The sequence below is a fragment of the Colletotrichum graminicola genome, assembly GCF_000149035.1.
Source record: "Colletotrichum graminicola M1.001 genomic scaffold supercont1.35, whole genome shotgun sequence".
In the NCBI taxonomy this organism is placed as follows: domain Eukaryota; kingdom Fungi; phylum Ascomycota; class Sordariomycetes; order Glomerellales; family Glomerellaceae; genus Colletotrichum; species Colletotrichum graminicola.
Window position 1 is genome coordinate 142,174 of NW_007361039.1, and position 22,612 is coordinate 164,785.

Genomic DNA, 22,612 nt, shown 5'->3' on the forward strand with positions numbered 1-22,612 from the left:
AGTCTATATAACCGTGATGGTTGCGTTCCGTAACATTCTGCATTCCAAACAGCAACAATCGACCAACGTTACCAACCACGCACCAAATCATTTACCTTGTACGTTTTGATAGCCGATCAAGTAAACTCCAACCATCAACTTTCAGCGACAAATTTTCCGTATCCGATTTCTATCCAGACATCCCTGCTTCTGAGCAACACCCACTTTACCCACGCTTCCTGAGCTTACTACTACTGCAGAGATGCCTTCTAACAACACCAAACGTTCGGCAGTTCGGTGTCACCCCATGAGTACCCGATCTACCGCCGCCTGGCGGGAAACGAGTAGCTCCTCGGATAGCGACTCATCGGAGAACAGCGTCCCCGATAGCAGCCCCAACACCTCTCCCGCACGAGTAAGCGACATGCCTAACCCCAGCAGAAAGCGTAGGCGTGGCGCTTCGGGGTCCGAAGAGCCGGAGGCTTCATCATCCGTCACAAGGCCCATGAAGAAGCTCAAGGTTTCCGGGGGACGTGCCTCATCTCCCGTCGATAGTGAAGATGCCGAAGGCTCATTGCCCGTTAGGCGGCCGATGAAGAAGCTCAGAATTTCCAAGAGACACTCACCCCCAACTGACATTGATAGTGACGATGACGCTGACGAGACAGTGAGCCCCTCTGAACCAGCGGACGAACTGGATGGCGGCGATTCTGCTCCCAACACCCCATCTCCAGCCTTGCACGTGCGCTCCGACGGGTTCTGGCCCACGATCCGCAACGATTACCTCCGATCGCTGGAAGACGAGAGCATCAGGGTCGACATTCCCTGCGTCATCTGCGGCGACGATTGCCTCGTCGACGGGCACTTGCGCTGGCAGCTGCGGAGGCCGGAGGGCGTGGGCAGGGAGGTTCCCGCGATCCTCTGCTGTGGCCACATGATAGGCGATGAGTGCCTGGAGAAATGGAGACGGACGAGGCGAGAGGAAGGAGAACCGCCCAGCTGCCCCATCTGCCGCATGCCTCTCCAGTGCTCCGACTGCGGGGTCGCCATGCCCGGCTGGCCGCTCACGCGTGACATCCCGGTCGGGGGGACCAGGACCCTCCAGCAGGGCGGCCACCGCGTCACGCGCTGCAACGCCTGCGAGGCGGAGGTCATCCTCGGGGACGGGATGCGGCTGAGCTACTACGCCGAGGGGGCCCGTCCGGACGAGTCCCTCCTGTTGAAGGCTTGGTTCGACGCGGTGAGGAACCGCGTCGCGGCCGAGGTGCGGGCGGGCCGGCACGGGCACGTCGCGTCGGTGGACGTCACCGATCTCGTCCTGTCCGAGACGTTCGAGGCCATGATGCGGCGTCTGGACGACTTTGAGGAAGGGGTGCACGGCCGTGTGGAGGAGACGCTGGACTTGATGGAGCGCGATCTGGACCTTCGCTTGCCGTGGAACCACCCCGTGCCTTCGGAGGACGAGGAAGAGGAGGAGGGCGACAACGACTACGACTTGTGGCCGGGGACCGTTTTCCGTTGGAGCCCCTAGGCCTTATGAAGTCATGTTTCGAGAGTTGAAAGCTCTTTTCTGTATATGCAAACTCCACCGGGCTCTCCTTGGTTCACTACCGAGGCACGTATAGTAGTAAAAGGTTTTCTCCTTTTCAAGGGGCATAAGCTTACGTATCAAACATAAAAGTTCTGCCTGGCCGGCAAGTGATATCGCGCTTTCAACTTGCGCCAGAAGCGCATATTGATGTCCAAGAGACTCTGGTCGGCGTTCTTTCATTTTTAAACAGGCGGCTTTCCACTTGGAACAGTGATGGTGACGTTTTCAGCGCGGATGTTGCTGCAGCGCTATTGACTTGAGAACGGCTGTTAGCAATCTGCATTTGAAGGTCTTGGCACAAGGTGGACGGCGTACGTCTGGGGCACTACGGACCAGCATGCCGGCCTGAGGGGTCAAGTTCTTATATGTGCGTCGGCTCACAGTTGCCCGGAAATCCACGTCGCCGATGACCACATCAGCGCTATTGACGATCAAGTTGAACCACTGCGTTCGTACGTCTTTTGCTCGATTTGTTGAACATAGTGACTCACGTTGGGCGGGTTGCGCATGCGAAGGTGGGACATGGTCGCTGTCTCAACACCCTCGAAGGAGAGCAACATTGATCTCAGGAGCTGATGTCGCTGCATTAGACGGCCAGCGCTGGAGTCCATCCGGGACGGCTTACGCTCTTTTTCGTTTGAATCTCCTCCCAGTACACTTGGCCGTGGCCCGTCCATGATGGACCTGTCATTGCCGAGATCCCCGTAGATGTTGACGTCTTTGCTGCCGAGCTTCCAGAAGACCGACTGGTTCTGGAAAACAAACTTGAAGCTGTGCTAGGCCCAGTAGTAAGGATCGGCGGCGAAATGGACCTCGCCCGTAATGACCGCGTCAATGTGCTCCAGAAAGGTGAGGTTCAGCGAGGAGCTGACGAGGTACTTCTAGTCCAACACTACTGTGCCGCCACCGTTACATCCCGTAAACGCCCCGAGAATCTTGGGAGCGTCGTCGCGGCCCTTAGTGCAGCTGGGCTTCACATAGCAGTATCGGCCCTTGTCTCGTGGAGGCGAGTGTGGCATGGCCCTTCCGGCCTCGAAGGGGGCCGGTTCAACTACCGGCCGCGTTGAGATGTTGTTTTAGGCCGTAACGGATGATGAGAGGCCAATAGCCACAGCTAAGACGCTCAGGGGGGGGTTATCTGCATGGCTGGCAAGTCTGGAACGCACACGTAATAGGGCACGCCAATTACGGTCTACTGGATGAGCACCGTTTCGATTTTACTATCTGTGGACTGTCTGTCTTCCAGTAACTGCACCCCGGAGACGGAGAGCTCGGGAGCACCAAGTCGGATGAGACAACACCGACGGCGGAACGAATTACCGTCGCCAGTGGCTCGGCGCAATACGTGGAAGATTTCAAGAGCCCACGTAAGATTGCTTGGCCGCTCGGTGCAAGATTAGGCTGACCGGGGTCTACAATGACATGCTCGAGTGGCCATCCATCTCACCTTGTTGACCGACTGGTCCAGTAAGATTAGTCCTAGTATATACATGCGTCCCGCCCCCGCATGTTCTTCCCGTCCACGCACAAGGGTCTGGGCTCTTCCGGTCCCTTGGTTCCCGGGGCATCATGCCGCTTTGCCGTTCGCTCGGGGTAGGATCTTGGCCCGGATGCCTTTGCTCTCCAAATCGGCGACTGCGACGAAGAAGTCGCGCTTGCAGACGACGTCGTCGGTCGTGGTCTCGAACATTTCCCACTCGAAGCGCCGGACAATGGTGGCAATTGTGATGTACAGCTCCGCGTATGCCAAGCTAATGTCGCGTCAGACGATGCCAAAACATTCAACCGGAACTGGCATTTTCTTACTTGATTCCAAGGCATTGCCGGCTGCCTTTGCCAAAAGACACGAGGTATCTATCGAGCCGCTTGTTCTGCTCCTCCGCCTCGATCCAGCGTTCTGGTCGGAACGTTTGAGGCTCGGGGAACACGGACGGGTCCATAAGAACGAAGTAGCAAGACTGGGAAACCGGCGTCTAAACCCGAGTCAGTATTCTTCCAAAACCTCAAAGCACATCGTCGGTCGACTGCCTACCCCAGCAGGTATCCTATATCCCTTGTACTCGATATCATGGTGAGCGACCCGGGGCAGTCGAGTTGTGACCCCATATGAGAGCCTCAAGCCCTCTCGGATAACGGCAGTCTGATGGCATGATCGGTTAGAAAACAAGGCAAGCTTGGCAAGGGGCGGCAGGACGTCGATCCCGGGGCTTAACGCACAAGATACGGGAGATTCTGCAGCTCGGTCCAGGGGAGGATGTCGACGGCGCTTGGCATCGCCGCATCCAGTTCCGCTTGGAGTTTTTGCAGCACTTCGGGGACATGCTTCAGATAAAAGAATATTCTCGAGAGCGCCTGCGCCGTTGTGTCGGAACCCGCGCCCGTCAAAATTTCGGCTTCGTCGCAAAGCCGCTCGAGCGACTTTTCTTCCGGAGGCAGGTCGCTGTCGCGCAGCGTATGAAAGATGGTTCTTCGCGATGACCTCGACATCGAGATATCGTCTGTGCGCTCCAAGATAGGCTTGACTTGTTGCTTGACCCCTTCATGCCACCCAAAGAGATGGCCGACGGAGGGCTTTATCGCCGACACCCAGGAAAGCGGGAGCTGCCTCATAAGCGGGAGCATCCATGGGAACTGCCGACTAGCTGCGCCGCCCTCAAAGGCCCCAATGACCGTCTCCTTCCACAGAAGCTTGAAGTCCGGCTCGTCCAAGTACTTGCGGTCGTGGGCGAAAGAGTAGTCGCATATGATGTCCATCGTCAACGCCATGAATGCCGCGTCCAACCGCACGATTTCCCCCGTCTTGGCGAGCCCGTCGAACCGCGCCGAGAGCTTCTCCGCCTTTTCCTTGATCAGCGGCTCCAGCTGGACCACGGAGCGTACCGAAAAGAAGGGATTCAGGGCCCCGCGGCGCAGCCGATGCAGGTTGTGCGACACAGTCGAAAAAGAGCTTTCATCCGAGCCCGCAGTTTTGACCCACCACAGATACTTGTCCGACTTCCTGCTGGAAGAGTAAAGGTCTTCGTAAAAGTCCGGGTCTTTGATGTGCAGTTCGTACGGGTTGATCCGGACGATGGGGCCTAGGGTTCACAAACTTGCGTCAGTGAAGGCAATGCGATATTCGCTCCAAGGCGTGATGATGGTGGCTTCAACGGTGGCTTCGAACGCTGGGCTATTGAGGTCTGACCATATTCCCGGTGCATCTCTTCGATTCGCCACATGAAGGTTCCGCGCTTGACGATGTCCCAGTAAACCTCGTTCCATAATGTCAATGCCGCAAGTTTAGACCCCGGGAATTTGGCCAAAGGGCTGAAGTAGAGTCTGTAAACGGCGACGGTGATGGTATAGAGCAGCGAAGCTCCTACGAGCAGCAGCAAGGCCAAGGTCCATTCCATGATGAGCAGCACGTATCTGTCTCACTTTCTTTAAGCCTCATCGAATGTCCCAATGACGAAGTTAAGTAGATGCGTTTATTAATGGATGAAATGGGCAAATGACTACATGGTCGATGAATGGCAGAAACTCTCTGCCCACGACTCCTGAGCAAGGGGCCCATTATTGAAGGTCCGTTCCGGATCCTACTCTCCAATATCGTTAACAGGGGTGACACCACTAGCAGGGTTCCACGGGGGGATCTGCAGCATGCAGCAAAACGAAACTCCATGCAATAACATCGTTGCTGCTGGGCTCGATGCCAGACGGGGCTCGACTTGCCGTCAAAGTGACATGGCCATTTCCAGAGATAAATGAGAACGGAGAAGCTCAGAAAAGAAAACATGCCACGATCCCTCCGCTTTCGGTTAGTGTTATGTCACCGGCCCCCAGACATTGCTTGTTAGGTCGTTCCCCGACGACGCTATGTGACGAGATCCCTACCGGCCCCTCCCCAAGTTCACAGGAAACCCCGTCAAAGTCACATTTCACATTCTCTTGTCTGTATTTTCCTTCAGTATAAGTTATTGGTAGTCTCAGCCTCCGCTCAGACCTCCTCGCTTCGTTGTGCATGATACGCTCTTATGAAGCTACCCATATATCGTGGCCCTTGCCGTAGACATTTCTGGCTGATAGAGTTGCGGATCCGCCAAGTTACGAACCCGCGTGGGCCGCTGCTATTAATGCGCCATACGCCATCGAGTTCGTCAACCCTAACATGATCGCTGGTCCGTCCGCCGTCCCGATCAGTCCCGGAAGAAAATCACCCCCACAAGAAGCCCATATTTATCGACGTTGTTGTTGGTCACAATGCCATGTTCATAGAACGATGTAAGCGCCGAGCAACCCCCAGCAGACCTTTTTGCACCACCCGCATGCGAGCCCGATCTAGTGAGTACTTAACAAGCGGGTGGGCAGGTTTATTAGAGGCGTCGGTTGAATATCGCCTGGCCAGGGGCAATGTTACCTCTCATTTGTTTCTCACAAGGTCAACATCAACGCCAAAGATTCGCTTTGATGGACTCCCCCTTTCTGGGCAACCCTAATTGGCGACACGATAACAGTCAAACTTTTGCTCCACAATGGAGCGAACCGATTTGAACGCGACATTCACGACTGGACGGCCCTGAGATGGGCAGTGGCAAGTGTCCAGACGGATGTCGTCAAGCTTTTGCTCAATCACCATACCAACACATTATCAAACTTGCAGAAGAGACGCTTTCGAGCTCTGAAAGAACTTGGTTTTGATGAAGCAAGCCGCTACCTTGGGCCAAAAAAGCGCCGAAAGAGGCCTCATAGACGAACTAGAAGGTACTTCGGAGTGGCTCATGGAGTACGGAAACGATTACGAAGACCTTCTTGCTGCCTTCAAGGAAAGGTCTTTTAATCTCTGATACCTGTGGAGCAGTGTATATTTCGATCCTCCAGTTGGAAACACGGGGAGAGCCATGAGCAAAGCAAAAAAATCCTCGCAAGGTCGGGATAATATAGGCCCTTAGGAACCAAGGACACTGCAATTGGCTATCAGGGATGGCAAGCTCCTTGCTGTGCGGCTACTGCTGGAAGCCGGCGCGGATGTTAATCTTGCAAATAAGCAAGCATCCTTACATACCACATACCACAAACTTTAGAAGGGATGTTCGCTTCGCCGAGATTCTTGTCAAGCACGGGGCTCACATGGAAACCCACAACCTCCACAGAATGAGACCATTGCAGCAGGCCATTGCAGCAGGCGGGTTTCAACGCTTCGAATATGCCTCAAGACTTCTTCTTGAAAGTGTTGCCAACGTAAACGTCATTATCTCAAAAGTCCAATCAATAAACAAACTGGCTGGAGTGATGGCTGGAGTGATAGCAGTGCTGGAAGAAAGACTACTTTGATGCTCGCATGTAGCCTAAACCCAGGGAAGGGTGATACCGACCCCCCAGTCCGTATGGCCCAGATGCTTCTCGAATACGGAGCCGATACCAAGATCAAATGCACTGGAGACGACGGGATATTTGCCTTTCACTATGTAGCCAGGGAAAGAAGCCCGAAGATATTGAGAACCTTTTCCGACGCCTGTATCGACCTTGGAGAGCTCGACAGATTGGGAAGCACAGCAATGCACCAATTCGCCCTTGGTTACGAATCGTACAGCAGTTCCATATCATTTGATTCAAAGAGGAACTGTATCCCCGGAACAGCTACAGAATATCTGGCCATTTTGATTCAAAATTGCGGGTAGTGCATCCTCAACAAAAAGTTCGAATGGGAGGCATATTAATACTGCTAGGTGGAGCACACTTCTTTTAAAACCCATGAATTTCATCCACACTCCGCTATCTCTTGCTTGCAGTCATCTGCGGGCTCCAAGCACTTTATGATGTTGGAGCAAACTTTGAGACGAATGTTCTGCTCGATCATTATTTGGATGGGACATTTCTTCAATCACAGCTATCGGCAGCCGAGGTCCTCATCAAAAACGACGCCAGCTCCATATTCGGTAAAAAGTTTGGAGAGATTGATAGCATATGCCCTTTCTCTTAAGACCACGTGATATCATTTGACCAAAATTGAAATTTGCAGAAAGATACTGGAGATGCTTATTCCACGAGGGTTTGATATCAATGAAACTGACTAGCTTGGGTCCATATTTCTACACATTGCGTCCAAGCAAGGGGTTCACGAGCTTATCAAGTGTCTCGTCGATCTTGGAGCGGACCCCTGCCTAGAAAGTAAGGTTGGTTTAGACGCCTTTCTGGTGGCTTGTTTGGATCAAAAACTTGTTCTTTTGAGACGCCTACTTGACTGCAATGGAGAAAGCAGTTCTCAAAAGACGTTGGAGGTGGTGATGAGGAGGGGCAACAGCCACTTCACGTTGCGACTCAGCAAGGTAGGATGACTGTCAGTGGACACCTCTTCATCTCGCTGCACTCGAAGGAAAACAGGGAGTGGTCGACATACTGTTATCGAACGGTCCGCTCCAATTCGCAGCCATGGCCGGCAATGCTGAGATCGCTCGGCTTATATTGTAAGAAAACGTGGACGAGGAGGCAAGGAAACTCTTTTGAAACTGGACCTGAAGATGCACGCTGTCATGTGTCGACTCACCGAGGTGGCTTTACGGTGTTGCATATTGCTCTTGCCACGGGGCCATTCCATGATAAGATAGGGAACAACTCGGACAAGGAACGCTTGGAGATCGCTTCGATGTTGGTCGAGGGCGGTGTAAGTGGTGAGAGGGTAGCGAACTACTTTAGGCTCCAAGACGTTATAGAATTTGGGACCTTTCCGGGGCTGTGGAACAAGTTGAGAGTAGGCATCACGGTTTAAGCCCCTGGCGGAAGTTCATATGATGAATAGACATATCTGGCATCTCGTCTAATGACAATACAGTGGAAGAGGAGTGTCGCGGAATGCCAAGTGACAAATCTGGAATCTGCTGTTGTGGAAATAGATTGTTTGCCACTACAAACTTTGTGCTTTAGCTAGGTGGGTATCAGGATTATAAATGCTGTTATTCTCAAGCTCTCTCTTGGTCATTCTTCTTGTTCATCCTTGGAATCTTGTGGTCTCACTAAGAGCGTGCCCTATCTTTCAGGACCAGACTTCCATATTAAATGCCATCCGTCCGGCTCCATACTACGGCCAACTCGCCGTTTGACTGAACAAATCAACGTGATACCGGTGTAATACCGACGATGCATCCGTGATGCAGTTGCCATATAGCGTGATACAGCCGATGGAAACGACTACGATCGAGGGAACCTTGATCGATATCGATGAGGCTCCGGTGGCTGCTGTCGACGGGGCAGACCACTGAATTTAACATCCCAGTGTCTGTAATGATTAACATTGAAGGCCGGCGGCGGGGGCTGCGGCATGGGGGGTTGGAACCTGCGGAATCGCGGATCTCTTGGGTGAGGTCTTGTAGACGGCGGCCTCACTATAGTTGGCGCAGCGGAGCTTTCGGTGAATGAATCGTACTCATGCCAGCCAGGGGGGTACTGCGGTTCTGGTCTTTTCTGCGAGACGCAGAACCAGGCGATGAGAGCTATCGTCACGACTGCAACGATGCCTCCTAAGATGGCTCCAATTTGGACACTTGACAGTGAACCACTCGACCGATCCGGGGGTGGCGAGGCTACTGTCGGAGAAGCCACCGGCGGTGGTTCGTCCGAATGCCCGTCGGTGTATGATGTTGGCGGGCCGCCGCCTAGAGTAACGTATGTGACGAATGTAGTGGTTGGACGATAAATTGTCTGAGTTATGACATGAATCTCTGCATCCGCATCCTCCTGCCGGGCAGCGACGGAAAGAGGGGTTTCGAGGGGGGGTAGCGAGATCGGAGTTTGATAAGTATGCATCGCTGACGGAACCGCATCGGTTTGATTGGTGAACTCGCTGCTTTCTAGACTAGCTTGGCTTCGAGAGAAGGACGGAACGAAGAACAATGTGAACGAAGGTGTGTTGGTGTTGAAGACCGAAATAACATGGATGAACAACAGACATGAAAAGTCACAAAAAGGAATGAATGAGCAAAATGTGTTAGTTTTATCCAAGAGATAGAAAGCAGGCTGTGACCGGCGAACCGACCTGCGTGCTATCCTGCACTTCCATCTTACCCGCCAAGGGACACCCAACGCATACTCCTCATCGCCAGCCCAAGGGACACATATGAACGGCAACGCCACTCTCTCAGAAGGGGCTCGGCAGCGAGGACGGACAACGCAAGCCCCAAGCCATATTGGACAAGACTTCCAAGACGCGACTAACCTTGTTTTGACACCTCTGGCTCACATCGTGGTTGTTGTACGGCCGCGCCTGACACCTCCGAAGGCATGCAAAACAAATGCAAGCCATCGCAGCTGACCAGTAGGGGCATGACAGCATGGTGTTATGAACATGCACACTGCCCACATGATTATGCCAGTCAACACGGAGACGGCTGGACTGATGAGGTCAGATCGGCCAATCGAGCGAGTTGGTTGGGCTGAGTTGCAGGTGTGTTGGCCTGTCGAGCCAATGCCCTCGAGTTGCGGACAACCCTCAGCAAGTACCGCGCAGTAAGACATCGTACACCCACCCGCACAGGGGTCGGCCCGTAGTGTTGGATCCAGGATGGAACATCCATGGGCCGAGTTGTTCATGTGGGTAAACGCGGATGATAAGGGGTATATCAAGCCTGAAGACGTCTTGGTTGATGACCCTCCTTCGCATGCGCGAACCTGGCCCCCGAGTATTCCGAACTGTTATTACTTCCAGACATGGACACTAATGCACATGCCGCATCGACGGCTTCATCGCGACCATCATCACACTCGAGAGAGCAGCGAGACAGAACAAAAGGATGGATCGTTCACAGAATCTTGAGTAAATGCCGACGAAGTTAATTGCCATATGAACGGGCGACGCGATGCCGGCTACATCGCTGCTATTTCCAGGTGTCGTCACGTACTTGATCGTGCTCGATCAATCCTTTGCGCCCGCGAACCCAAAGCGTCAGATTTTTCCCTCTCCATCCCCCAGAGTTACGCCCAGCCTAGTAAGAATTACATGTGCCCCCATAAAAAGTACTCGAACGAAAAATGACAAAAAAGGAAAAGAATTATCATGCCGACGTGCCGCGAAGGTTGCGCGTGCGCGGATTGCCGGAGAGTCCGCGAAAGAGATTTTCGTCGCAAAAGAATGAGGGCGTAATCGCGTTCGATCAATGGGGGCCAGGCGGGCCAAATTCAAACTTTTTCTGACAGAGTATCAATGGCAACGTCTGGATCCAGTCTAGTCAGCCGTCTTGTTCAGCTTCCTCTGCGTCTGCCTGTACCAGAGCCGGGAGGGTGAACCCCAACCTGGGTTAAGAGGCGTGAAGAGAAAACTCACATATACTTCGATCGGACTTTGGAAACGTTATGCGACGGCTCTCCCCGCGGGAAATATTTCCCACTATTCCCTTCCTGCCGCACCACCTGCCGCACCGCCGGCAGCGGGCTTAGGGTTGTTGTCGATCTTGATACCAACGCCGGCACCGCCCTCTCCGGTTCCGAGCTCGATGTCGGGACCCTTCGTGAGAGCGGCCTCGGCGAACGTCAGGGCACGATCAAACCCACTCTGTCTCTTCTCAACCTTCTTGTCGCCAGCGTCTTGACGTCTAGCAAGTTGGCGTTGAGCACCTCCCTCAGCGCCTGCGGCCGGTGCCGCTTCCTCGCCTCCGAACGTGAGCGCACCATCACCAACCACCAAGGCAGGGGAGTATGCGCCCATGTTGATGTTCAGAGGTGCGGCGTTGATGCCCATAGCCAGAAGGGCCAGGGTCATGAGGGTGTTGGTAATCTGCATGGCGAAGGATTTGGATGACGGAAGAAGAATTGAAAAGATTAGGTATCGTGTGTCGGCGCAGCCGGTAAGTCTTTTCTCGGCAGGATTATTAAGAGTGTACTGAGTTGAAGTGGGTGTTCCTTCTAGAGGAGAAGCCAAAAAGACAGAACAGCACAGCTGAAGTCGAGAAGAATAGTAGATAGAAAGAAGGTAGAGCACACGGGTCAACGAGTGGCAAAGCAAGGTGGGAAGAGAGAGCCTAATGAATGAAATCCCCACGGCGTGCCAGGAAGAGGTTCAAATACTCTACGCCGAGAATCAAGGAAAGACGAATCGTGGGGTTGAACGTGAAGGATAATAAGGAGACGGGGCCAAGAGACGGCAGCATTCGAAGCTACGACTGCGACGCCATCATGCGTGTCAAGACAGGCCCTGCCAGTGCCAAGGCCAAGCGGCTCTGTCAAAAATAGAAGCTCTCTGCAGCAGCCGAAGACAAGAGGTGATAGGCTGGGGCGGCATCTGCCATCAGGGAAGGGCAAAGAGCCGCCATGTGGTGATTCGGCCGTTTCTGGGGGGGGGGGGGGGGGGCAGGGCCAATTGTGGTGGAGAAACGAAGATTGGGTGTCCGAGCGGAGGTGAAACGATGCAAGTCCCAAGACTGCCATCGACGAGGTTTCCCGAAACCATATAGAGGCTTGGCAAAGACCTCGATGCGCCTCTTGCTCGCCAGAGACGCTGTCCATTCTGCGCACTCAATATGTTGTATTCCGCCTCGGGGATCTGGACGTTGGTGCGAGGCAAAGATGGATGGATGAAGCCCACGTTTGACGTCGGGCCACGAGGAGGGGCATCAGTCAAGGGTACGATCTACGACTTGCCACAGGCTAACGACTAGTTGTAGGCAATCCTGCGGCTCACAAGTCCAGGAGGCGAAGAGAATCACAAGCCAGCCACCGTGTAAGTTGCATCGTCTGCATATTGCTCTGGCTTGGCATAGATCCGAAGGGGGCCAAGAAGATAGCCGTTTTCCAAGACCAAATAAGCCGGCCGGCGATCGAGATACCAAGACCGCCCCCCAAGACTTTCCAAGAGATCTCTAGCTATCACTGACGGCTCTTTCTTGCCGCCTTACGTAGCGCAGCCTGTTCGTATGAGTTTCTTGTGCCGCCTTCGTGACGAGAATTGTTTCTCCAGGCTTGGAAGCTGATTGGGCCAGACAATGGATGTTTCCTCGAGGCCCATGTCGACAAAAAACGCACGTACGTGCCGACGCGGCCCAGCGGAGTCAGTTCACGTACCCATTCCACACATTAAAGAATTGTGTGAAAAGGCTATTCGCGAGTAAGGGGTAGTTGACGCAGCAGGCCGATAAACAAAACCCCGGGGCAATAACTGGCAAGGGCGATCTTCGTCTAATGGAGGCATGCGCCGTAGATGATGCCCCGGCCAAGTAGCGTTGTTGAGCCCATGTCGAAACTGACACTCTGGTGCATTGATATCCGCCGGGAGGATGAGGAATGGGCGTCTGTGCTGCTACTCAGGGTGAGGTCGAGGACGTTCCGTGGTTCCTCCTTGTACGAGGCATACCGCCGGTTGGAACATCATTCAAGGTGTGCAACCCCGAATCAGAAACACCTCGCAACAAAACGTTTGTCTCTTTGGCTCACCACATCCTACCCGACTCGGAGATGCCCGCAGCAAACCTCGGCTGGAGGAAGAAAAGGTTTGCCTTGGGCCCGCCAGAGGCCGCATTCCAAATTGAAGTAGAGTCAGTCGTACACTGGGAGATGAATGACTTGTGTGTTTCCAGAATAAGAATGTTCGTGTTACCATCATATCGAGGCCACATATAGCGGCGCAATGAATCGCGTTAGTGGATTCACAGAATACAACCTACGAGGTTGCATTTTTCGACATGAGAGGAAAATACAGATGTAACCTAAGCAACAAAGTCCCGCCTCACTCGGTCTGGACCGAATCTCTTTTGGATGGATGATATTGACTACGGAGCGCTAATTAGCGGACGAAATCAGCCTAGTCATCCGAACGCTTTGGTTTGCCCGCATTCCGTGTCAAAGTAGGTAGGGTAGTATTATCCAGGGGACTCTATCAGCAAATAGACCAGGGATTAACACATTTTCCCCTTGTCATTCCCCCCCAGAATCTCCCTTTCTCAGGTAACTGATAAAACAATTCAGGGCGGGTCAAAACCACTCTAAGTATAGAACATTAGATTTCGTGCGGGAGTACGGATACAGAGTAGCTTAAGACCATGCAGTAAGCACTGACCACTTTTTATTTTCTGTTAAGTTGGGACTGGCAGGACGATATCGGCGTTGTGCGGTAAGTGGCAATCTACATGGTGGTTTTAGCGAGGATAATAGATCCAAACTGTTTTAAAGCTGGCTTATGAGGAAAATGGCAGGCCTCCCAAATTGTCGAGCGCATGAGAGCATCCTCTGATGTTTTCCGAATCAGAGATTACTGCTCTAGAAAAGCTTGGCAACGTTGTCATCAGATCTATACTGGAAGTCTCGTTGTATTGCCAAGACACCGGAGCAGTTGGTTGCTCAAACACTCTGAGACATGCTGTTCCCACCGGATGGGAACATCAAACGGTCGCTCTGTGCATTCAGACGGTAGCAATTCTGGTGACTGAAGCCTTGAAGGCCACAGATCTTTTCATTCGCTGGTTTATCTAGCTACATAACCTGGTGGCCTACTGTGCCTTGGCACGCCTCGAGAGCCTCTCAGCCGTGACCCGGGCGAGGGCGGGTGTAGTCGCGCTTCTCGGCCCAGACTTGCGCGTAGTTGTTGCGGTGGTCCGGCTGCAGCCATGTGTAGTGCCTATGAATCTCGGTACTGTGAGTCGTGTCTCTAAGGATCGCCAGGAAGCGGTCCAGCTCGGGAACCCTGACATAGTCACTGTAATCTTTGTTGTCGAGCTTGTGATCGTTTGACGGGTTCCACACGGACCGGGCTCTGGCGTCGTTGAGGATGTGGCGGACCAGCTTCCTGGTGTCCCTCTCGATGCGCAGGATGCGGCACTTGGGACAGCAACCGGGCAGCGAGGCCCCCTCGGAGATGGTGCGCGGGAACCTCCTGAGCTCGTCCATGGTGCTAGGCAGACCAAGGCCCATCATCCCGGGGTTCTTGCAGCTCCCGGCGCAGTCCATGTACTTGCCCACAGGCACCGCGCAGAACGGGCACTGTCTCTCGTTGGCCGCGATGCCGGTGACGCAGCCCTCGCACAGCATATGACCGCAGCAGAGGATCATGGCGCGGTGCTGAGTGCCGGGCTCCGCGGCGCTCATCGCAATGGAACAACGGGGACACGGAAGAGTGTATTCGTCAAGGACCGCCTCGGAAGTGAGAAGGTGCTTGATTGCGGGCCAGAATGCCTTGGTTTGGCTCCCCCCATTGGCGGGCAAGGTGTACGAGCTGCTTGGCTTCTTGGGATGCGAGCTTCCGTTAGGGGCCGTTGGGTCTCCGTATCCAGAAAGAATAGGGTGTCTGCTCGACACACCGCTGGTGACACTTTCAGTCACGCTGCCGACCACGCTGCTTCCGTAGTGGGGACGGGCATGGCCTCCGGCTACACTGCGGCTTCCACTCCGCGGATCGGGGTAGCTGGCCGGCACGTCATTCGCCCAGCTCGCGGTCGAGCCGGCAGCGGAGCCCGGAGTCCTACCCCACTGGGCAGCGAAGGCCTCGGGTCCGAGCCTGAGTTGCTCTTGGACATGGGCTTCCGCAATTCTAGCCCGTGCCACTCTTTCGGGGCCGAACTCCTCCAGTTCTGCCCTCCGAAGTCTCTCGAGCGCGGGCGGCCCGTCGCTGATGACGGTGCAGTCCGAGCTGGCCTCGGAAGGGCTTCGTGGTCGGCTGCTCCCCCAGCTGCTGCCACCGCTACGATCGCGGAGACTCAGGTTTCGAAGTGCGTCCTGGTTAAGTCGATCCATTTTTCTTGGGGAGTTTGGGGGTGTGCTATTGGCAGCTTGCCTGTGCAGTTCCTTTTTATGGTGGGTTGACGAAGTCAGTGTTATCAGTGGTCGGGGTTCTGGTGCTGGCTGTGAGTACATTCGAGTCAATCTATAGAAGACAATAGCTGACTTAAGTATCAATCTTGTTGAATCGAGTAAACTCAAGACCTTTCTCCTCACGGTCTCGCCTCCCTCGACTTTGATTCTTTGTTCGCAGAGCTTCATTGTGTACCATTATATGCCTGGGAGCACCAGGTATCAGCCTACAGTAGCATGCAACATCGTGGGCAAGTCGCTTGGCCTCCAGCTTTTTTTTTTCTTTTCTTTTTTCTGTTTTTTCTAGGTTCCGTTTCCAAATTCAGGCACCAGTAACGACCCGATTTGTTGTCTCTGGAACGGAACAATGTCAAGTGTACTACTCTCCATATTGATATTCCGATTGACCTCCGTAACTCGTATTACCATGAATTCGTATGTTCCTTTGTTGCAACTGCAAAGGCAGCTTGTTTTTAATACAAACTGACCAAGCCATACAGCTAGAGTCGATCTCTTTCGTGTTTTTCCGTTTCTCGTTTTCTTTTGCCTTGTATCGATCAGATTCGACTGTTTGAAATGTACAATGGGTCTCTGCGATCCGTTAATGGGATTTTGGGGCGTTCTCCATTATGCCAAGCCCAGGGGCAAGAATCAGCTAGGATCGTCTTCCCGATCCGGCTTCCAAGACATTCATTCTCCTTTGGTGTTTTCCTGTCAGCACAATGTCTCCCTTGCCTTCGAGATGCCAGCGGCAAGTTGCGGGCAACTACCCAACTTGCCAATTGTCTTAGTCTCTCAACCAAGAGTTCAGACATCCGACTTTGCCAGCACAACATTACTACGCGTAAGCCTCAAGCTTGGGGCGTAAGCCGAGAGGCAACACATCGCCCCAATTAACGGATTTACACCACCCAGCGGCCCACGTCCCCCGCCAGTGGAACCTGCCGAGCCGTTGGCGCGGTGGACTAAAACCGGAATTATGTTATGAAAACTCAAAATCCAGGACGCCTACCGTCATCCAAGATTCGTTTCAGCTCAGCCCTACGGCGGTTCAGGAACTGACGTCAACATAGAGCTCCGATAAGCCGGATGCACCGCTTGGAATGCTGCAAAATATTTTCCCTTGGCCCACGTTGGCTTATGTGCAAGTCTAGCCTCAATGCGTCACCATACTAAAAAGCCTTGGGGAAAACACACCTTTAAGTAGTACCCTTCTCCTGTGCCTGTCAATCAAACGCGACCCTGCAACTTCTCACTTTATCGATACCCCTTACTGATACCTAGGTATATCCTCAGTCAGCATGTATAACGTCCAGAAATATCCCACGCCCAACTCGCCGGTTGTACGTATAATCGTGCTGGAAACGGATGAGCCTCATCCCGATACACACGCAACCAAGGGTAGCTTCGGAGAGATCCTACACAGCCACTTCCAACATGCCGGCGCCGAACACGATCCTCCACTAGGAATCGACACTGACATGAGGTTCGTAGTGGAGGAGAAGGGAGGCAAGGTCCCTCAGTTTGAGGAGTTTGACGGTTATCAGGGTGTCTTGATCACCGGAAGCATGTATGACGCTCACGGGGACAACCCTTGGGTTCTCAAGCTTCTTGATGTTCTCAAAGGTGCGTGAATGTTAGCTCGATTTTGCTACTCTTTGCTTGTGTCTGACCCGAAGAAACCCCAGAATTGTGGCAGCGCCGGCCGGATCTCCATCTTAGCGGCGTGTGTTTCGGGCACCAGCTCCTCAACCGGATGCTTGGCGCCGAGATCGCGCAAGCCCCATCCCAAGACTGGGAACTCGGCCACTGCCGACTCGACCTCTCACCGGTGGGCAAGGAACTCTTCCGCACAGAGGACCATCACATTTTCCTGCATCAGATGCATCAAGACCAGGTGGTCGCGCCGCCTACGCCAGAAGCCTCTAAGGGGCTGCTCGAGCCAGGCACGAGGGTGGATATATGGGGCCACAGCGAGCACACCAACGTACAGGGCATCTACATCAAGGGGAGGCTCTTCACAACGCAGGCTCACTTGGCATTTGACGAGGAAATGGTCAAGAGACAGATCCAGATGAGAATCGACAGCGGAGGTATCCAGGATTTGAAGCATGCAGATCGGGCATCGGAGACGGCGCACCTCGAGCACGATGGAGACAGCGTAGCGGCTGCCATCTTGAGGTTCTTCCACGGCGATGACGATGAGATTGAATGATTTCCGGCAAATGATATTACCGGCATTGATCCCAATATATATTTTGCGACAAGAGTACAATGGAAGACAATGAATGGAACAACCTCTTAATTGACGTAAATAGGTAGCCACGGAGATCCTCAAAGTTGGGAGTTCCGGCTCGATCTTAATCTCCTCTTATAAGTTAGGCTGTCGGAACCAAAGACGTCCCAGTGCTTCATGCGCAGTGGTTCTTCCTGCTGAATCCAGATTCTTCATCTGTACAACTAGATCCCTGAGCTCCGCGTTGAAACAATTGCCATCTTAAAAGGCTTTCTCGGTCTGCTTGCATAGAAACCAGATGCGGTTTCAATAAGACGCCAGAAGAACTGGTTCTCTTTCCGACAGGCTGGAAGCAACCCTTGAAAGAACTTCCTGGAAGTCGGATGTGGTTGCATATCGATAGGCTCATATCCAATTATTTATCGCGAAGCTGGGAACAGCTTCATGTGGCCAGTACTAGTTGTAGCCGCTACAGATGTGGCTTACCATGCGTTCAGACGACATCGTATAGACATTTCTACCCGACATTGCTTCACACATGTGTCTCTATGTAAATAATATGGCAAACTACTTTACAGTCTTTTATCAAAGGCTGCGATTCATCATATTATCATTCCTAATAGCAATCTAAGTCTATCGTTATTTGAAGTTATCTTCCTACCTACAGCTGACTAGATCTTTTTCTGAGCTTGCTCGGATCCGTCCAAAGCCTTCCTTGAACTTTACCCATACCAAGGGCATTAAGCCCGGCCGGGATATCTGCAAAAGGAATTTCCTCCATGTGCGGCTCGATTTCCTTCTTTGAGAGCAGCTCTAATACATTCTTCAAATCAGCTTCGCTAGCACCTAATGACCCAACCAGTGTGATGCTACGTGCGACCAAGTCGGTGCTCGAGATGGTCACGTTTCCCGCAGCCAGTCCAACAAGTACGACCTTGCCTCCTTCTTTGACACGTTCAAGGGCCAATCTCGTTGTCTCTTTGGCGCCAACAAAGTCGACTATTATATCGAAAGCAATATCCCCGGCCTCCTTCAAAGTCTTGAAACACCCGCGAGCGCCGAATTGTTTGGCACGCGCGAACTTGGAGTCCACGATGTCGATGCCGTAGACCGTGGCGCCTTTGAGTGCTGCAAAACGAAGACCTTGCATCCCGAGGCCGCCAATGCCGACAACCCCGATCGTTGCGCCGGGATATACGCCAGCTTCAACCACTACGGCATGGTACGCTGTGGCCATCGCATCCGTCGCAACCGCGGCCTGGGAGAAAGGAACACCATCAGGGATCCGTACGAGTCGGATCACTGGTGCGACGACGTACTCGGCGTAGCCGCCGTCAAATCCGAATCCTATGGCCATCGCCCAACCCCTGACGTCCATGTTGAGCGGATACGCGAGAAGTGACACGGCGACGCGGTCGCCAGGGCGGTATTCGACCACATTGGCACCGATGGCGGTTATGATGCCTGATGCCTCGTGGCCTAGCGTGATTGGCTTCTTGACAAGCATACCGTCGTGTCCATTGATGACATGACAGTCCGAGTGGCATAATCCTGCCGCCTTCACACGGATCTGCACTGAACCGGGGCCAGGCTCGGGTATTGGGATTCTGCAAAGCTTTAGGCCCTCTTTGGGAGATTCGTACTGAAATGCCAGCATAATGGCGAAAGTTTGGGGATATTTTGAGAGGAAGCCAGTCGCCTATGAATCTGGGTCTCCGTAACTACCAAAACAAAACATTCCGCTGACACCCCGCATCTCAAATATTACTTTCAGTCCATTCCTCCTTGGCACAGGATTCAAACCACGTGATTATGACATCCTGCTTACATGTTCGGGTCCTATTTAATAGAGTAGCACTGGCAGACTTCGAGATGTCAATATCATCCCGTTAATGCTCAGCCAGGTTCCGCACGTTCTAGATAACAAGGTCAATGTCAATGTATCCTGCTCAAAACCACAACATTGGCCCTCAAGTCTAGCTCATGCTGCAGTTCGCGCAGATTAAATTACTTCGTCTATCAGTGTGGCTCCTACAATTAAACTTAACATTCATCCGATAGACGGCCAAGTTGCGAAACCCCGCATATATGACGGGCAATCGCCCTTCCGTGCCATGAGAAAGGGAATGGAGATAAACAATTATCTTTTCTAAAAGACAATCAACTTATGTGTCACGGTCTAGGTTCAAAAAGCCCCAATCCTAAAAGAAATTAGCTTATAAATCGCGAGTTTCACGTCCTAGGGACAGACAAACTCACCCAATTATAATGTAGCAAGCGCACATCGACACCCCTTTCAGTCTGCTCGCCCGTAAAACGCTATTTGCATCGCCGAGAAAAAAGGAGATGATTAGAGCGGTTGCTCCTATCAACGTAGCTGCATCAAATAAGCTGAAGCTCAGAGTCAGCTCTCGCGCCATGATCCATGATGCGATGATGGTCAAGGGAGTAACGCAGAATGCAATCTGCACAGCCGAGCCCACTGCAACAGCGGCTGCCAGATCTAGTTTCTCCTTATATGCCATGGTCACCACAACAACGAACTCAGGCACATTCCCGACAATGGGGAGCAGGACGAGGCCGATGAAGGATTCCGACAAATGTCCTTGACGTGTAATCTCGTCGATCGTGCCGACAAGAAACTCGGCACACATCGACATCAAGACCGAGCTGATCATCAACAACAAGACAGAAAGCGCTTTTTCGCCATTCGATCTCTAATGAAATTTTTTCTCGGGCTCCGCACCGCTGGCCCCAGGACGCCGTGGGATTCGCGGACATGCCAGATCATGCCTTATCAGACTTTGACGGCTGTTGCTTGCGGCAGAGTGGCGCCAACCGCTGCAACCTCGCGTGGAAGAGGCAGTCTTCCAGGCAAGGGAACAGTCGCGTAAACATGCCACGTTGCCGTCGCACGAACTTGAACGGCTGCTACAGTTTCCGAGCTTCTGAAAGTTACGACCGCGCAATACTTCTAAAGTTTCAGTATCAGAAGAGATATCCGAGTTAGGAGTGTCGATGTTCCCGAGCTCAATATCGGATTCTCCGTCTCCAGTCACATCTTGGTTTTGTCCCTGATTACCTCGACCCACGAAGCGAGTCGTGCGAGAGGAACTATCCGAGATATCTGACGACATGGTCGGTGGAAGAGGTGCAGGATACCGCTCAATATCAGACGCTTGTGACAGTGGTGAGATGAATGGGGTTGCCGGGGCGTGGGCCCTTATCTCGTGGATGATATAGAAGATGTATATCACCAAAACCACGAGGGACGATGCTCTACTCATCCGCAGCCTGGCATCACCTGCTCCGGCAGTCTCATCAAGTGTGAAATTAAAAGCGGCCTTCGATTGGTGAGCTCCAACCCTCGGCCATCAAGGGCCGAACCACACTCACAGGTATCAAAAGCACAAAAGTTGAGACAATCAGGAGCCAAGTCAAAAGCTGTGTCTCGACGAGATTCGACACCGGGTCGCCGTGACAGATTTCATTGACGCAAAGAGCAACACCCAGGATTGGGAGCAGGTTGACGAGCATCGAGCCGAGAATTGAGGCCTGAACAACACGGAGTCGGTTGTGCTTGAGAGCAACACTGAACTCGTCAGCCCTCCTCTTGACTTGACGGTTACTTACGGACGTACATGCTTCAAGCGAATGAAGTCAGCCATCGCACCCAACGTCCAGGTAAAAGTCCGGCGACTTACAACAGAATTAGCTCTACCAGGTTACCCAGTGTGATATTCAGAAGTGCTCCAACCGCGTCTCCGGCATCCTCGGCGATATTCTCAGTAGCGCCAGTGGGTAGCGATGACAAAGGCACAATGGCGATACCATTCGTTACGAAGACGACTAGAGGCGCGCTGTCGGACAAGAAAGCCCAGATGCCGACTGGGACGAATATGAGGAGGCCATGCAGCCAAGAAGACATTATTGCTCGTGTAGTTTTTTGAGCCTATAACCAAACTCCGTGGTGTAGTGGATTTCGACATTTGCCGGTTGATGGGGGTCTTTGTAAGTAGACAAGTAGCTTCAGCACCGGCAGCGCCGGAGAAGCTTTTGTGTCGCCTAACCCCGTGATGGGTCCGAGAAGATATGCATTGACATTACGCAAAGACAATCTCTTATTAGGCGAACTGGACCGCTACCCCAAAATCAACTTGGGTTGTTGATGGCACTTTGGATGTGATGTCGGGAGACCTGCTTGCACGAGTCTCGCCGACGTGGAGTCCTTAACATGGTCGCCGACAGGAACTCTTTCGGCGAGCTGCGCGCTAGTCAGTCCATCTTCGTTCTCAAACTCATATGCCAATCATATCACAATCACCTCTTAGACTTTAAGGCATTTCATTCTTCGCACGCACTGGTTCTATGGCCGAGCGTGCAAAAGCGGGAAAAGAGCGATATTTTTTGGGGAGATATCCAGAGCTTCTTCGGGTCGTCACCCTCTAGCTAAGGGGGCGATTTGGGTAAGCTTTACCGATTTATTTTCATTTGTTGTTCACCTGTTTTGCTCATCATGCTGCACTGCTTTTCTGTGTTGCTTCAGTTCCTTACGGAGCCAGTTCGCGACGCTGCTGTGTTGATATTCTCCAGGTATTACCTATCAATACGGCTCATCCTTCCCGTCAGATCCGGAACGGCATCCGAGGACTGCCCCAATATCCCGGACTATTCTTAGCCTGCTTTAAGTGCACCGTTCAGTATTGCAACTTTATTTGTCTTCCCGCATTCCACTGAGCTTTCCTTGTATACTAACAGTAATCCTAGAATCGCATGCCTCTGATGGTATAATCGTTTTGGCGTCCGGCGCCTACGCCGATCGACCTTGGAGCAGTGCGACCTATCGAGTGCTCGGTAATTGCCAGGTCTTACCAGGCGGTGCAGAGAAACAGAACACCGGAGCTCCGAGCTGTTTCTGCGCAATCTAGCATTGGCACAAAAAGTAGCGGATGAAGTGGGATCATTCTAGCAGGTTCCGGCCTCAATGTTAACCCTTGGCCAGAATATGACGCTGGAGATCCCGGCCCCTTCAACACGCACTTGGACCATAAGTTAGGGTTGTT

The 22,612-nt window shown here is 52.8% G+C and overlaps 9 protein-coding genes across 9 annotated transcripts; 3 read left to right on the plus strand and 6 right to left on the minus strand.

Annotated features, from left to right (window-relative positions):
• Nucleotides 1–241: 241 nt before the first annotated feature.
• On the plus strand, nucleotides 242–1,510 carry GLRG_07969 (uncharacterized protein; the record flags this gene model as incomplete). The annotated part of the gene is made up of 1 exon (XM_008098654.1): nucleotides 242–1,510. One exon carries the CDS (start codon nucleotides 242–244, stop codon nucleotides 1,508–1,510), a length of 1,269 nt encoding a protein of 422 aa, XP_008096845.1.
• A 242-nt stretch (nucleotides 1,511–1,752) lies between these two features.
• GLRG_07970 (exopolygalacturonase) lies at nucleotides 1,753–2,589 on the minus strand (the record flags this gene model as incomplete). The annotated part of the gene is made up of 4 exons (XM_008098655.1): nucleotides 1,753–1,818; nucleotides 1,886–2,014; nucleotides 2,062–2,346; nucleotides 2,467–2,589. 4 exons carry the CDS (start codon nucleotides 2,587–2,589, stop codon nucleotides 1,753–1,755), a joined length of 603 nt encoding a protein of 200 aa, XP_008096846.1.
• A 548-nt stretch (nucleotides 2,590–3,137) lies between these two features.
• Nucleotides 3,138–4,962, minus strand: GLRG_07971 (cytochrome P450; the record flags this gene model as incomplete). Its single annotated transcript, XM_008098656.1, has 5 exons — nucleotides 3,138–3,321; nucleotides 3,377–3,543; nucleotides 3,603–3,710; nucleotides 3,788–4,647; nucleotides 4,755–4,962. The coding sequence occupies 5 exons, from the start codon at nucleotides 4,960–4,962 to the stop codon at nucleotides 3,138–3,140; spliced, it is 1,527 nt and encodes a 508-aa protein (XP_008096847.1).
• Nucleotides 4,963–7,623: 2,661 nt separating this feature from the next.
• GLRG_07972 (uncharacterized protein) lies at nucleotides 7,624–8,017 on the plus strand (the record flags this gene model as incomplete). Its single annotated transcript, XM_008098657.1, has 2 exons — nucleotides 7,624–7,830; nucleotides 7,892–8,017. Coding segments are annotated over 2 exons (333 nt in total), but the record flags the coding sequence as incomplete, so codon positions are not given.
• A 2,908-nt stretch (nucleotides 8,018–10,925) lies between these two features.
• Nucleotides 10,926–11,318, minus strand: GLRG_07973 (uncharacterized protein; the record flags this gene model as incomplete). The annotated part of the gene is made up of 1 exon (XM_008098658.1): nucleotides 10,926–11,318. The coding sequence occupies one exon, from the start codon at nucleotides 11,316–11,318 to the stop codon at nucleotides 10,926–10,928; it is 393 nt and encodes a 130-aa protein (XP_008096849.1).
• Nucleotides 11,319–14,047: 2,729 nt separating this feature from the next.
• GLRG_07974 (uncharacterized protein) lies at nucleotides 14,048–15,256 on the minus strand (the record flags this gene model as incomplete). Its single annotated transcript, XM_008098659.1, has 1 exon — nucleotides 14,048–15,256. The coding sequence occupies one exon, from the start codon at nucleotides 15,254–15,256 to the stop codon at nucleotides 14,048–14,050; it is 1,209 nt and encodes a 402-aa protein (XP_008096850.1).
• Nucleotides 15,257–16,614: 1,358 nt separating this feature from the next.
• On the plus strand, nucleotides 16,615–17,528 carry GLRG_07975 (GMP synthase; the record flags this gene model as incomplete). The annotated part of the gene is made up of 2 exons (XM_008098660.1): nucleotides 16,615–16,939; nucleotides 17,002–17,528. 2 exons carry the CDS (start codon nucleotides 16,615–16,617, stop codon nucleotides 17,526–17,528), a joined length of 852 nt encoding a protein of 283 aa, XP_008096851.1.
• Nucleotides 17,529–18,210: 682 nt separating this feature from the next.
• GLRG_07976 (alcohol dehydrogenase GroES-like domain-containing protein) lies at nucleotides 18,211–19,206 on the minus strand (the record flags this gene model as incomplete). The annotated part of the gene is made up of 1 exon (XM_008098661.1): nucleotides 18,211–19,206. The coding sequence occupies one exon, from the start codon at nucleotides 19,204–19,206 to the stop codon at nucleotides 18,211–18,213; it is 996 nt and encodes a 331-aa protein (XP_008096852.1).
• A 1,676-nt stretch (nucleotides 19,207–20,882) lies between these two features.
• Nucleotides 20,883–21,477, minus strand: GLRG_07977 (vacuolar calcium ion transporter; the record flags this gene model as incomplete). Its single annotated transcript, XM_008098662.1, has 2 exons — nucleotides 20,883–21,177; nucleotides 21,254–21,477. The coding sequence occupies 2 exons, from the start codon at nucleotides 21,475–21,477 to the stop codon at nucleotides 20,883–20,885; spliced, it is 519 nt and encodes a 172-aa protein (XP_008096853.1).
• Nucleotides 21,478–22,612: the final 1,135 nt, after the last annotated feature.